The 15113-nt window shown below is 39.1% G+C and overlaps 1 protein-coding gene across 4 annotated transcripts in view; it reads left to right on the top strand.

The window, feature by feature from the left end:
- Window positions 1–15113, top strand: part of LOC126485139 (uncharacterized) — a 504509-nt gene that overhangs the window by 458970 nt on the left and 30426 nt on the right. For 3 of the 4 annotated variants that reach the window (XM_050108799.1, XM_050108802.1, XM_050108798.1), the window contains 4 exons: window positions 535–682; window positions 769–982; window positions 7174–7355; window positions 13480–13652. In XM_050108799.1, coding sequence (XP_049964756.1) covers window positions 535–682; window positions 769–982; window positions 7174–7355; window positions 13480–13652 — 717 coding nt within the window. The remainder of the gene's footprint in view (window positions 1–534; window positions 683–768; window positions 983–7173; window positions 7356–13479; window positions 13653–15113) is intronic. The other variant, XM_050108800.1, reaches the window with a different exon arrangement.

The following is a 15113-nucleotide window of genomic DNA, read 5'->3' as shown; positions in this document are numbered from 1 at the left end:
AAGAGATGTGCAACTGCCTCCATGACCCTCTAGCAACCTTACACGACTGACTTCCCACATTTCCTATTGGTTAACATGGTGGCACAAGTACACCAGCACATTCAGCAGAGGGCTGAAAGTGTACCCGCTCAGCGGTTCGTACTGGAATGAAGTGCTTTTATCCTGAAGGATATGTTGGCTTGGCACATAGCCACTGAAAGAACTAACTCTGGTAGCTTCGTTGAAAAGTATACAAGAAAATTTCAGAATAGAATTTTGTTATGAACTTGGATATTCCTTGACTGGCTGACCACCTGTACAAGACTGTATGTGCTATAGTCATAGTGCACTGTTTATGAATTGTAATCTAATGCATAACACAAATTTTAATTTATGTTGGTAGTCAATAAGTTATTTGTTATGTGTAATTCAATTTGAGAGAGTGAATTTCCTACAATTTCATGAAGTAAGTTTGTCAGTTTGTTCACCCAATGAGATTATAACAAGACGACATTAATTTTATTTGCTATTAACACTTATGAAATTCTGTTTTAGGACTTTTCATTCACTGAAAATACATGCTACTACTTTATGTTCCCTGTGAGAGGTGGGGTGTTTAATTCTAAAAATAAGAGAATGAGGAAACATGAACAAGTTCCCAGTATTTCTGCAGAAAGAATATGTATTAAACCATGCTTGACAGGTAATAAGAAGTAAAGAGTAATACATATTTAGTGTACTGTTCTGCTGACAGCAATAGATTATTTAAATATCTGTAACCATTTCCAGAGGAGTTAAATGAAGTAATAAGCACCACACCTGCTCCACCAAGACTGGCTTATACCGTTGATGTGAAGATTGTAAATCTTGGTGAAAATTACCATATACCAAAACCAGGGAGTCCAGAGTATGATACTCTAACAAATACTGTGAGCGGTGCATTTACTGATGCTCTCACAAAACTGAAAGGTTTCCATAAGGTGCAGGTGGAAGATTTTGAAGAGTAAGTGTAATCCAACCCCAAAAATTACTGATAATTTTTGCTTAAGATAGGTTCTCCCTGCCATTTACTTATAATGTTTTTAGGATGTAGTGTTAATGTGAAGAAGATAACAGGTAGGAACAATATTAACTGTCTTAAAGTGACAGTAGGAACAATATTAACTGTCTTAAAGTGACACTGTATTCACATTACTGTAACTGCTTCTGTGCCAAAAATTCCAGTAGAGGACAAAAATTTCTCTGAAAAACTGTAAATTTTCAGGAGATTGGATATTACATGGGAATGTCAGAGGAACAAGAACTTTTTTAAAAACTCAACGAATTGTGATACATTCAATTGGGGCTGGTCTATTTATTGATGGAAACATATGTATAGTGTGATTTTGTTACAAATAACTTTGTGTGATGTAAGGAGAGATGATCACTACTCTTAAGTAAAGGAGTTGAAAGCAAAATATTTGAAAATAATAGCAAATTTCTGATGTGGGAGGCAGAAGCGCCCAAGAAAAAAATCAAAGTTGGTGCCATAGAAACTTAATTTCTTGGTTGTTAAGACCTGCATGAAATTTTCTTTGGCTGTGGACACAAATTATGGAAACATTACAATGGCTTGACTGGGACTCAGATCTGGTTTCTCTTACATAATCACCATTATCATCATTAGATTGCAGCTCCAGTCTTCATGGTGCTGGTGATGAGTGTCTTTCAACTGTTTCTGTCCTCATACAGTTCTTCCCCATGAATCCTATCCTAAAGGAGACAACATCCTTCTTCATTGTGTTGGTTCATCTTCTCATTGGCCATTCAAATGGTCTTCTCCTATTTGTAGTAATTTCAAGGAATTTTTTTTGATACTCTGATTTCTTTCTTCTGTTCCACATGACCATACCATCTTAATCTAGATTTACAGAGCTTTGCCAATAAGCTGAGATTTGCACCTCTAACTATTTTGTTCCTTTGGTTCCTTATCTTATCCTTTTTTTGTTTGCTTCAACATAGATCTAACAGACTTCACACACTCACTGTGTGTGTGTGTGTGTGTGTGTGTGTGTGTGTGTCAGAGTGCAGGTCAAAATGGGAATATAGTAGGAACTGAAGGTAAATAGTTTTGCCTTGTATGGTACCTGGTATCTAGTTGTCTTGATGAAGGCACCTACTTGACTGTAAAGCTGGATAGCAAAGTGTGTATGGTTTAGAAGTTCACTTCATGTTAAGTTTTTATGATCTGTCACAATGCCCAAATGTGTGAAATGTTGCGCATTCTTCAGAGATGTTCCAGTGTAGGTTGTCCTCTGTGTCTGCTTACTTTCATGGTTGCAGTATTTGATTCACCAACTTTAAGACAAAACTCCTCAAAGTGATTATTCTATTTACTCAGTTTGTTTGGATTTAATTTGTATCTCCCCAGATTGCAACATCATCAGCAAACACCATTGCTCTAAACTGAAGTCCAAACTGCTCTTCTATCCTTTTCATGATATCAACTATCACAGTGACCAAGATCAGTGGAGATAAGGTACTCCCCTGCTAGACTCCATATTTAGTCTCATACAATTTGCTGTCTTCATTTCCTACTCAAACACAGCTGACACATCTTCAGCAGAGATTTTCATTTTCTGTCAGTCCTTGGGTACATTTCATCTCTCTGGGCATTCTGAGAATTTTGATCTTGGTATACTGTCATAGATCTTTTCTCAGTCCAGTCACACTAGAGTGATGCTTTTATCTTTTCAAATATGTATCAGGTTGCATTACTGTTTCAAGTATCAGATAAATTGTATTCCTGTTTTTCCTAAACTCATACCATTCTTCACCCAGGAGAGATTCATTTATCATTTAAAGACTCTTTTCTGTGATCTTCTCCAAATTATTTTCCAGACAAACTCAATATTATACCTGTGTTATATTGAGGTAGTTTTCTATTGCATTTTGTGAATAATGATATAATTACACCTTTGGGACAATCATCTGAGATCTTGATCTCTCTCCAGGTTGCATTTAACACACTGTACAACCAATGGATTTTTTATTTTCCTCCCACTTTGATCGTATCTGCATCTAATTCATCAGCTACACTAGATTTTTTTCTTTGCTCATGCTTCTCAGAGCTTCCTCTACTCCCATCCAACTTTGTGATTGTTCTTCTTGTAATACCCGCTCTGCATTTCATTATCATTTGGGTTGTCTTCCACTTCTCCATTCAAGAGTTTTTTAAAATAATCCCCCATTATTGATTGAATATTGCTGTGTTTTTCTTACAGAAAAGTGTTTCCTTTCTCCCTTTACGAAACAGAATAATTCTGCTGTTAATTTCATGTGTACATGTCTGTGATTTCACATTACTTTCACTGAGAAGTACTTCACAGTCTTCATTATTCTTAAAAGACTCATTGTGACATAGTAAAATGATATAGTAATCATATGTTGACATTGATGCATTATATGGATGTCATACTGACACTTTACTGGTCACAAGATATGAAATATTCACAAGGCGTAATCGTGTATTATAACTGCCATAATTCCAAAACTCCCTCTCTAAATGCCATTTCATGTCATAGTAAGACATCCTTAAAAAGAATCTTGCTTTGGTTCAATGTGGAAATCAGTATTTTTACTTTTCCCATTATTATAGACTGTGTTTAAAGGCTTTAAAGCTTAAATCAGTGGAAAATCCAGACTAGAACATAACCTATGGATTATTTTTGTTCACCTCAGGCCGGTCCAAGTTGTAATTTTTTGCTCCATGGGTCACATCCTGTTGTTAGACCTAGGTGTAATGCCTGTTCCATATGCAATATCCTCTCATCACCGGATATTCTAACTTTGTCAGCATCAATTTCTACTTCAAAGGCTACTTGTGAAAACAGCCACACCTACCATCAACCTTCCTGCAGTCACTATGCTGTGTCCTACATGCTGTGAAAAAACTGTTTATTTGGATGAGTGGCCACTTCCAAACTGCGAACAAAGGCCTAATAAATAACTACAGTTGTGCAACAAACTGTGCAACTTTGATTGGAAGAGCTTTCCATCTTAATACACCCTCCTCTAACAACATTTTTTTCTGAAATTCTCTCAGTCTACACACTATTCTTTATTCCTGCAACCCCTCTGGCTTCAATGTTTTCTAGTTCTCCAGGTGTCTCTGCTCCATCTTCTATTCCCCCAAAATTGTACCTTTAATCCCCCACCCTTGTCAGTCTCCCCCTCCTTCCCACTGGCCCCTGTAACTTTTCTGGTCCTCCTTAGCTCACCTGTATCTTTCTCATCTCATCTCATTTCATTTAATCTTTTCTGTTTCTCTATCTCGATTCTCTGCCTCCAGCATTGTAAATCTGATTTTTTCAATGTAGCATCCATGAAGAACTTTATAAATAATAAGAAGTTATTTTTGAAAAACATGAGGTGGACAAAAATATGAAAACACTGTGAGAAATGCATGCTTGAATATAAATGCAGATGCTAGCCTAGCATGCACGTTGCATTGTTGTATTTGAGCACAAATGACACTTGTGCAATATATTACAAGTGTCAGCCAAGGTTAAACAGTATTTTCTGCAGTCGTGAATGCATTATGTCTGAGCTCAGCACATTTGAACATGGGCAAACTGTTGGTTTTCCTACAGTGAGTGCTTCCTAACCAAGATAGCTGAAGTGTTTAGTGTTTCAAGGTACACCATATCAAAGATTTGTACCATGTATAGGGAAAGTGGAAACATACCATCTGCTAAGTCATAATGTGGATCAAAGTTGGTGTCAAGTGGCATGACAGATATCATTGAGGAGGATTGTGACAAAAGTAAGAGGGTGACAACTGCAAGAGTCATTGCAGAACTGAATGTCACACTCATGAACCCTTTCGGCACCAAAACAACATGAAGGAGCTCCATAAGTTGTGTGCTGCAGGACAAGATAGAATTCCTAAACCAATCATCTTTGATAGATATGCCTGTAATGGAAAAACATGGTGCTGAAATAATGAAAATTGGATTATGGAGCAATGGAAGAATGTCATTTAGTTGGGTGAGTCTTGTTTCACACTGTTTCCAACTTCTGGCAGAGTTTACATCCAAGACTGAAAAATGGCGGAGTATCAGTGATGATCTGGGCAGCCATACCATGGTATTCCATAGACCCCATGGATACTATGCAAGGCTGCATTGCTCCAAGGATTATGTGTCCATTTTAGCTTATCTGGTCCATCCCATTGTACAATGTTTGTTCCCCAATGGTAATGCTCTTTTCCAAGACAACAGGACTCCCGTTCACACAGCTCACATTGTCCAGGACTGGTTTTTCGAGCAAGAGGATGAAGTGCTATATCTCCCATGGCCACTAGATCTTGATGTTACTGAGCCCAAGCAGTCTACTTTGGAGAAAAGGGTGCATGATTGCTATCTGCCTACATAATCATTACCCGAACTTGCCACTATGTTGCAGGAAGAATAGTATACGATTCTCTTGAAAACCATGCAATAGTGTATTTGTCCATTTTGAGATGACTGGAAGCTGTTTCGAATGCCAAATGTTTTTCTAATCTGTGTAGGTATGGCAATGTGTTGTTGGTGTTTTCATATTTTTGTTCACTCCCTGTATGTACACTCCTGGAAATTGAAATAAGAACATCGTGAATTCATTGTCCCAGGAAGGGGAAACTTTATTGACACATTCCTGGGGTCAGATACATCACATGATCACACTGACAGAACCACAGGCACGTAGACACAGGCAACAGAGCATACACAATGTCGGCACTAGTACAGTGTATATCCACCTTTCGCAGCAATGCAGGCTGCTATTCTCCCATGGAGACGATCGTAGAGATGCTGGATGTAGTCCTGTGGAACGGCTTGCCATGCCATTTCCACCTGGCGCCTCAGTTGGACCAGCGTTCGTGCTGGACGTGCAGACCGCGTGAGACGACGCTTCATCCAGTCCCAAACATGCTCAATGGGGGACAGATCCGGAGATCTTGCTGGCCAGGGTAGTTGACTTACACCTTCTAGAGCACGTTGGGTGGCACGGGATACATGCGGACGTGCATTGTCCTGTTGGAACAGCAAGTTCCCTTGCCGGTCTAGGAATGGTAGAACGATGGGTTCGATGACGGTTTGGATGTACCGTGCACTATTCAGTGTCCCCTCGACGATCACCAGTGGTGTACGGCCAGTGTAGGAGATCGCTCCCCACACCATGATGCCGGGTGTTGGCCCTGTGTGCCTCGGTCGTATGCAGTCCTGATTGTGGCGTTCACCTGCATGGCGCCAAACACGCATACGACCATCATTGGCACCAAGGCAGAAGCGACTCTCATCGCTGAAGACGACACGTCTCCATTCGTCCCTCCATTCATGCCTGTCGCGACACCACTGGAGGCGGGCTGCACGATGTTGGGGCGTGAGCGGAAGACGGCCTAACGGTGTGCGGGACCGTAGCCCAGCCTCATGGAGACGGTTGCGAATGGTCCTCGCCGATACCCCAGGAGCAACAGTGTCCCTAATTTGCTGGGAAGTGGCGGTGCGGTCCCCTACGGCACTGCGTAGGATCCTACGGTCTTGGCGTGCATCCGTGCGTCGCTGCGGTCCGGTCCCAGGTCGACGGTCACGTGCACCTTCCGCCGACCACTGGCGACAACATCGATGTACTGTGGAGACCTCACGCCCCACGTGTTGAGCAATTCGGCGGTACGTCCACCCGGCCTCCCGCATGCCCACTATACGCCCTCGCTCAAAGTCCGTCAACTGCACATACGGTTCACGTCCACGCTGTCGCGGCATGCTACCAGTGTTAAAGACTGCGATGGAGCTCCGTATGCCACGGCAAACTGGCTGACACTGACGGCGGCGGTGCACAAATGCTGCGCAGCTAGCGCCATTCGACGGCCAACCCCGCGGTTCCTGGTGTGTCCGCTGTGCCGTGCGTGTGATCATTGCTTGTACAGCCCTCTCGCAGTGTCCGGAGCAAGTATGGTGGGTCTGACACACCGGTGTCAATGTGTTCTTTTTTCCATTTCCAGGAGTGTATATTCATAAAACTCAATGTTAATTATATTATTCTATGCTCTAAATGTTTGTTCATTCATCTGGCCATTCGTTCATTCACAAGAATAAATGTTAGTGTTAAAATGAATTTTGAAAACACAGTGTCATCCTGTTTTTCAAATTCTCATTACATATTATTGTGTTCCAGATTAAATGGAAATGTCATAGCAAAAATGAAATTAGTTCTAGACAAGGACAAATATGAAAATGGAAAGCCACTGGATGAAGTTCCAGAGTCAGTTCAGCAAGTTCTCCTAGAGACTGTCAAAAGTGGCCGTGTTGGTGCACTCTCTGTTGATCCAAATTATGTTGAATTTGATCTTATAAAACGTAAGACATAGTTATGTATTTTAAACAGTAAAATTAAGAATAAACTAGTAAACAACAAACAGATATATGAAGAACATATAGTTAACATTTTCCAATAAAAATGATAACTCAGGGTAGGCCAACAGGAATATGTAGTAATTGAGAATATAAGTGTTGGTTGAGCTTTGTAAGGATCTGAACTGAACACATATAATGTAAAGCTGCAGGGCATTCCTCGGGATCACAATCCTATGTCACACCGCTGAGTTGTTGAATAATGATTTCTCTTGCCATTTTATATATTTTCTGTCTTTCATTTCCTCCACCTGGTCTTTGGTTCTTTGTACAGTAATCTGATGTTCCTGAAGCTTGAAATTCAATTAGTAAGTGATTTTTCAATCTGTTGCTGTGTGCACTATGATACATGATTAAAATCTGATAATTTGCAGAAGTATAAGCATTCTGTAAGGTGGTTCTTATTGGAAAATTTGACATAATGAAATTCTGCTATTAAACCACTGATTCTGGTATAAGGAATTCAGAGAGAAAAACATAGTAGTACTTTTTTAAATGAAAAAAAATATTAGTATGTAGGTCAGACCATGGTACAGAATGTTGGATCAAGCATAATTTGAAAAATAACCACAGGTAATAAATGCAGATTAGGATTTAATATCAAAGCAAAATTAAGTTATTAGATACTTACTAAAACCTTGAAATGCTGAAAGATAGGGAAGGTAACCAGCTGTGTCCTTTTGAAAGGAACAGTGCTGATGTTCACCATCGCTGATTTGGTGAAACCATGGAAAACTTGAATTTTTATGACTGAATGAGTAACTGAATCCAGCTTCTCCTGAATGAAATATGCAGAGTTCCTCATGTGGTGCTGACATTTACTAATAGTGGAGATTAATACTACTGTTAGATGTTTGGTCATCTGGTACACAGGTGCGCCTATGTGATTCACAGTTGGATGCAGAGTAACGTCTTGTTTGTGAACATCTGGTAAGCCGTAGAGCCTTTGTGGTGCAATAGCTCAAGGTCAAAGCTTATTAATGATTTCCTCTGGTAGGGAGTGACGTAAAAGCTCAGTGGTCTTGTTCTTCACTTTGTCGGGTCTCCCTTTGGTTTTCTGTGTGCTGGATCTTCAAATGGGTTGTAAGTTTTGTAATTGTACTTGACAGTGGAAGTATTACAGTGGCATCTCTTTTGCCCACAGGTAGAATGGCTATTTCAGGATCATTCCTTAGTTCTTGAATGGCAGCTCTTCCTGCTTTTGTGGTGTTTGTACTTCGTGGCCTGCCTCTAATGTGTGTGTGACACATTTCATAACATATTTCATTCCTGTCATCACTGGGCAGGGTGAAAATTACTGGTAAAACTCATGTGCACATTTACACACGCACAACTACACACACATGACCACTGAGGCTGGATGGCCAGAGACATTGGTCGTGTGTGTGTGTGTGTGTGTGTGTGTGTGTGTGTGTGTGTGTGCTTTTATTGTCTGTGTGTTTTCAAGTCTCTACCATATCATACTGTTCTAATAAATAGTATTTGTCCAGTGCAGTGTCACCTATTCTTTTGATCTTGTCACAGTACTTCTACATGCTCCTAATTACAAGGAACCCCTTGAATTGAGATCACAAGTACAATCTTTAGTAAGGCTCCTTTGAAAATGTTGAATTAGCAATTACATCAGGAAAAATATTAGCTGCTAATGACTCACCATGTGCATCAGGAGGGTGACAGAGAATGAGTGTTTGGGAGTGGAGAGCTCAATCTTCTATGGGATGTATGTATTACCCTTCATAAAATGGACATCATCGACTTTTGAGAAATCTTCAAAACAAACCATTAACTTGTGCCATGAACACTGAATGAAAAATAGCATGCCACAGTGATCACGAAGGTTTGCACCATTAAGTTCTAAGGCAAACTCCTTGGTAGTTAAAACCATGCAGGATATTCAGCTAGGTATCTACTCTTAAAGAATTCATATAGAATCATATTGTGTAATGGGGTGGTGAGAACTGTTGGAATGGAATGTGATGGGATGCAACCAAATGTGAAACAGTCAGTCATGGTGCTTATCATGAAACTGGCTATCCTTTAAGGCATAGCTGCAGATCGTGTGATGATGAATTTTATAAGCATAGAAAAAACAAATATCCAGAGGCTGAAATTGTCCAATGGTTTCAGGTGGTATGAACTGCAATGTTGCACACTTTTCAGGAGTGATAGTTTGCTCTAAATATCTGTCCGTCCAATTTATCATCTAGATTAACAGTTGGCATAATTGTGCACAAACACATCAGGACATAGATGTTAGTTGATTTTGATACAACTCTCTTGGTACTTCTAATTTCCATGGTCCATTTCATATGCATTTCCTCTTTGAGTCCTCAATTGGTCAGACCTGAAAGTAAATTCCTTTCTGGACAATTGGATATGTATATTTATCTCATCTATAAATTTTCAGGCCAATTGCAGTTTGCTGTGTGTTGTCAGATTGCATTTGAAATTTTGTTATCTTAAATCTTCCAATTCTGTAATGCTGTTTGAAGTTATGTGTCATTCATTACTTCTCTTGAAATCATTGTAATCTACATTGTGTGCAATTTGATGTGCATAACGTAGTAAGTCACTATCAGGCTCATCCTGTAAATTGTATCAAGCATCTTCGAAACATGGAAAAACCAGTGTTTGTAACAAGTGCACCTTGTCTGCCCTTGAATATCCTTAGTTTTTCTTATGCACTACATGGTCACATTGCTGCAAACTTATTCGAAATTTGTTCACAGCTGTTTTTTTACCATATTGTCCTATACTACTTTTCAGTGGAGATGGGATTTGTGGCTTCCTGTCTGACATGACAATGAACTACATGGCTTAACACTTGTTTGCTATATCACCTTCACTTTTTAAGCACATTTCATCATAACTGTACTCCTTGTGGGCACAGTTGAGTATATATGACACCACACTTGCCACTGACTCATTTTGCAGAAATGCTAATATTTCGTTTGACATTTATTTCTCACCCCGCAAAATTTATTCAATTTCTTTCTGATGAAATGTCAACTTCGGTGACTCTTGCTGTAGATGTAATGCAATGTTTGCTTTTTTTATGATTGCCATTGCTTTGCTTTATAACAGCACCATTAGCACTGTTGTGAGTTACTTGTAGGCTAAGCAGTTCACCTACACTCCATAGCCCCATGCTGTGCTCAGCATCGGATACCTCCAGTTCCACCTCCTGTTGCCATTAGCAGGCAGTATTGTGGTTGCATGGTAGAGAATGTGAGGGCTGTCGAATGCCGTAAACATCATTGGCCTTTTGTGACCTCTTACTCAAGGGGTTCCTTGTCAGAATGGAATGTTTTAAGTCCCTCATTGAGATTTGACACTACTGCCTCTTTATTTAGTTTGCTGAACATATAAATTTTCCTACTTGTTTTAGTGTAAGGGGATAGATAAAAGATCTACTCACCGAGTGGCAGCAGAAGAAAGTCATCCAGAACCCAAGGTCAGGGGAGACTTACCAGACAGGACGAAAAGGAAGACAGACTGTAGGGACTGCACGGGACGATATCTGAAAACCTGGTAGCGTAAATGTGAAAGATAGAAGGGTAATATGCAGGAAAGAGATTACTGTGCAAATTTTGAGCATGAGATAATAAGAGCTAAAACCTGAGTGCACTGTATATGGTAGAGGTGGGTGGGGGGCCTGCAGAAAAGAGACAGGTCAAAAAACGAAAGATAATTGGGAGTGAAGAACGGAATAGATACTGTGAATAAATGGTGAGATCTAAGAAATTTACACAAAGTAAGGCTAGTTGCACTGCCAGAACCAAGGACATATTGTAGCACCAGTTCCCACCTGCTGAGTTCTGGGAAACTCATGTCTGAGTGAAGAATCCAGATGTCAGATGTGATGAAACAGGCACAGTAGTCATGATTGTCATGTTGTAGAGCATGCTCTGCATCAGGATGTTGTGTTGCCTGTACAATCCTCTGCCTATGCCCAATCATCCCAACTTATAACTAGGTGATGGTCATGCCAGCATAAACAGCCAAACATTGTTTACATAACAGCTGGTATATGACATGTGTCATTCACAGGTGACTCTCCATTTGATAGTATATGTTTTGCCAGTTACAGGGCTGGTATAGGTGATGGTAGGTGCATAGGGCAAATTTTATAGCAGGGATGATTACTGGGATAGGAGCCGTAGGGTAGGGATGTGGGTGCAGGATGAGCATAGGGTTTGACAAGGGTATTTCAGATATTGGGAGGGCAACTGCAAGCTGTTCTAGGTGCAGTGGCCAAATGTCAGACAGAATGGGTCTCATTTCAGGCACAACTTTAGGAAGTCATAGCTTTGTCAAAGTAGCTGATAAATAAATTCAAGGCCAGGATGATAATGAGTGACAAGTGATATACTCGTAGGTTGTTTGTTTGGAGGGACCAACAGTGTTGCATTGGTTGTGATGGCCCAAGAAACCTGCCTTTGAAATTGGCTGATGGTTTAATTACATCCAGTTGATTTCTACTTATTTTAGTTGCCTTTTGTACTTTGATAATCATTGTTGCTACAACCACCTCGTAGTCAATGACCAGTTTGACATCTTAAAAGATAAGTTTTTGGCTACATCTGAGAATGTCTCTTGTGACTGATACAAGGATCAAGTTATAAGTTTATGGCCACCTTTGATACTGAATCTTGCCAAACAATGGTGTGTGTGTGTGTGTGGGGGGGGGGGGGGGGAGGACAGAGAGAGAGAGAGAGAGAGAGAGAGAGAGAGAGAGAGAGGATGTTTTATTAGCTCTGAGTAACAACTGTGCCCTTAAGTTGTCATCATCACATTACTGCTCAGTATCTGTTTCCTGTTCATATATTAAGTACTATAAAGAGATAATATGGAAATGGGGTCACTAAAAATGCTCCACAGACCTATTAAAGATTGACCTGAATGGAACACAATCAAAATAATGAATGAAAAAATCTACTCATTTTGCTGGGGTGATATTGAACAATGGCACATTAACAAAATAACTAGTAGACTGCTGCATATTAGCCTCAAACTTGAAGATAAGGTTACTGGTTCATTTTGCACATCTTCACCCCATGTTATCTTTTGGGCAGCTATTGTAAATTAAGCTCAGGTGTGCTATAATAATGTATTGTCAAATCAATAATTATTGCTTCTCATGCAGATTCCCAAAGCAGTTACTTCTTGATAGTATTTTTTACTAATAATAAAAATCAGCTCCAGTTTAAGTTCAGTTTACCTAATGACAAAATTAAGAGGTAAAAATAATAATGTGTAGAATTTACCCCCTTACTCAGAATTTAAAGTGGATTTCTGTGTTCTGGTGCAAAGGTTTTGCGCAAAAATAACTCAAATGGGAAGAAGAAGAAGAAGAAGAACAAGAAAATTAAAATTTAGTAAATTACTATTCCTTCTACAAATTATCTCATCTTCCAAATTCAAGGCAAGATAATTCCAGTTAGCTGTGGGGCACCTAATAATGCTTATTGTAAACATGTCTCTTATCTCACATCAAGTAGTTTATTCTTAATCTGTGACAAATATTAAAGTTTTTTTGCAAAAGCTTACCAGTAGTTATTGAAGATCAGTGGAGCACCAGTAGTGTTTTACTGTCAAATTTAGATTATGGAGACACAAATAATATTTAGAAGTGTAGTGACAGTTTATTGTAAATACAGTCTACATAATTTTGAATAATTGGTTCTCTCTGCTAATGTTTACCAGTAACATTTTTTATTGTGTAAAGTGTTTGCTCAGCATAATCCAACTCACTATATAGCGGAGATGCTGAGTTGCAGAGAGGCACAACAAAAAGATTTTCACACTTGAAGCTTTCGGCCAATGGCCTTTGTCAACAATAGACACAGATACGTGCACACACACACACACACACACACACACACACACACACACAACTGCAGTCTCAGGCAACTGAAACTGATGGTTTCAGTGTGAGTTGCACATCTCCACTATATAATGAGTAACAACTTTCCTTCTCATAATATTGTTACATTTCATCGTGGATTTTCCATTGTTTGATTTTAACTAAAATAATTATTATGTATTGAATAAATTGTCTCTTTTCCAGAAGTATCAGATTTACCAGAAAACACAGAAAATACTGAAAATAAAGACACAGTCCTTTCTGCAACAAAGCTGTATATCGTTCTTGGGTGTATTGCAGCACTGGTGTTCATAGCAATTGTTCAAGCAGCTTGCACTATTTATAAAACAGTTAGAAGCCCTGCATCACACCACAAGGTAATCCTAAATGAAACTTTTTTAGTATAAGATAAACCTTCCATTTATTTCATTGACTGCTTTACATGTAAACCAGATATTTATATTTCAAAATTATTTCTTTTTATTTATATTAAAATAATGATCTAGTGTTGAGATGGCATCACATAGTAAACTTAGAAAATCTGTACAAAGTGTAGCAATCTAGAACCTCAGTTGGCTTGTATGCCATCACATCTCAGACTGGAAACCAGTGGCATTTGTGTTATGCTCATAAGTAGGCCTTGACTTGGAAACTGTCATTTCCCATTTATGGCAGAACATGTATTTGTATTTTAATACAAACTGTGATGTATAATGACTTGGCAGATCTAGATCTAAGAGTATGGCATACATCTTTGTCCTCTTCTAAAGTGTTTTTCATTTATTGGTTCACTTGTAAGAATAATAAGGAGTTTCCTACACTTCCTGCAACTTATCATCAGGTTAGGTAGCCTACATTAGAAACTAATCCTCCTATTGTTTATAAATAAAGGGTAGATAAAAGATAAGGTGAGATCTCTTATTTGCCATTCATCTTTGGCTTCTTCTTGCTATACACTGTTGTGGACGGTTTACATGAATTTTTCACATAGCATCACTACTTATGCAAAATTTATTAAATGTGATTTATAAAATGTTAGTGTGGCTCTTGCTCAAGGGTAAAGGTTGGCTGAGGTGATGGACCTGCCATCTTACCCTCCTAGTGTCACAGGAAAGAAAGACTACACTCTACCTGGCATTAGATCAATTGGCCAGTCACAGATTTGCACCACAGGGTGTATTTGATTAGGAAATGTTGAAACAGTCCAGTATTTATCAAAATGGCAGTTCATCTCCTGCAATATCATGACAAGTCTTCTTCTGGAGTCCTCATTTACATCAGTGTAAAGTAGATTACTTCTGCAGATCTCCTTTACACAGTTATTGTCACTATTTTAAATAGTCATTTCATGATGATCTACTGTGAAGTTATGAAAAATAATAGAACCTCATATACAGGATGTTGTAATTAAATATTCTAATTACAGTTTTATAGTAAAAATGATTTTGTGATGTACTGGCTTCTACTTGAACTAAGCTGGGGCTTGTAAAACCTGGTGTCTCCTAATGCAACTCACAAACTTTTCTCGTATCTACTTTCAAGGTATCTTCTTCTTTGTCATGAGCTGAAGGGACAAATGAATAATTCATGAGCTGAAAAAGTATGTGAAGATATTTTCCAGTAACCAAATTAATTAGAAAGAAAGAAAGAAGCCCAAGTGTTGAAAGTTTATACCAAAAAGTTACTTCCCCCCTCCCCAACCCCGTTCCATTACTTCTGACCTGTTTTATTGAAACTTTCTTTGTAAGGGACAGCAAAATGTGTGGGAAGTATCTATGCCAGAATGATACCTGTCACATAATACAGAGACTTACTGAATCACACATTATGGATCTCTC

The sequence above is a fragment of the Schistocerca serialis genome, chromosome 6 (assembly GCF_023864345.2).
Source record: "Schistocerca serialis cubense isolate TAMUIC-IGC-003099 chromosome 6, iqSchSeri2.2, whole genome shotgun sequence".
NCBI lineage: Eukaryota > Metazoa > Arthropoda > Insecta > Orthoptera > Acrididae > Schistocerca > Schistocerca serialis.
The sequence above is the reverse complement of the archived record's forward strand: the minus strand, read 5'-3'. Positions and strand labels throughout refer to the sequence as shown.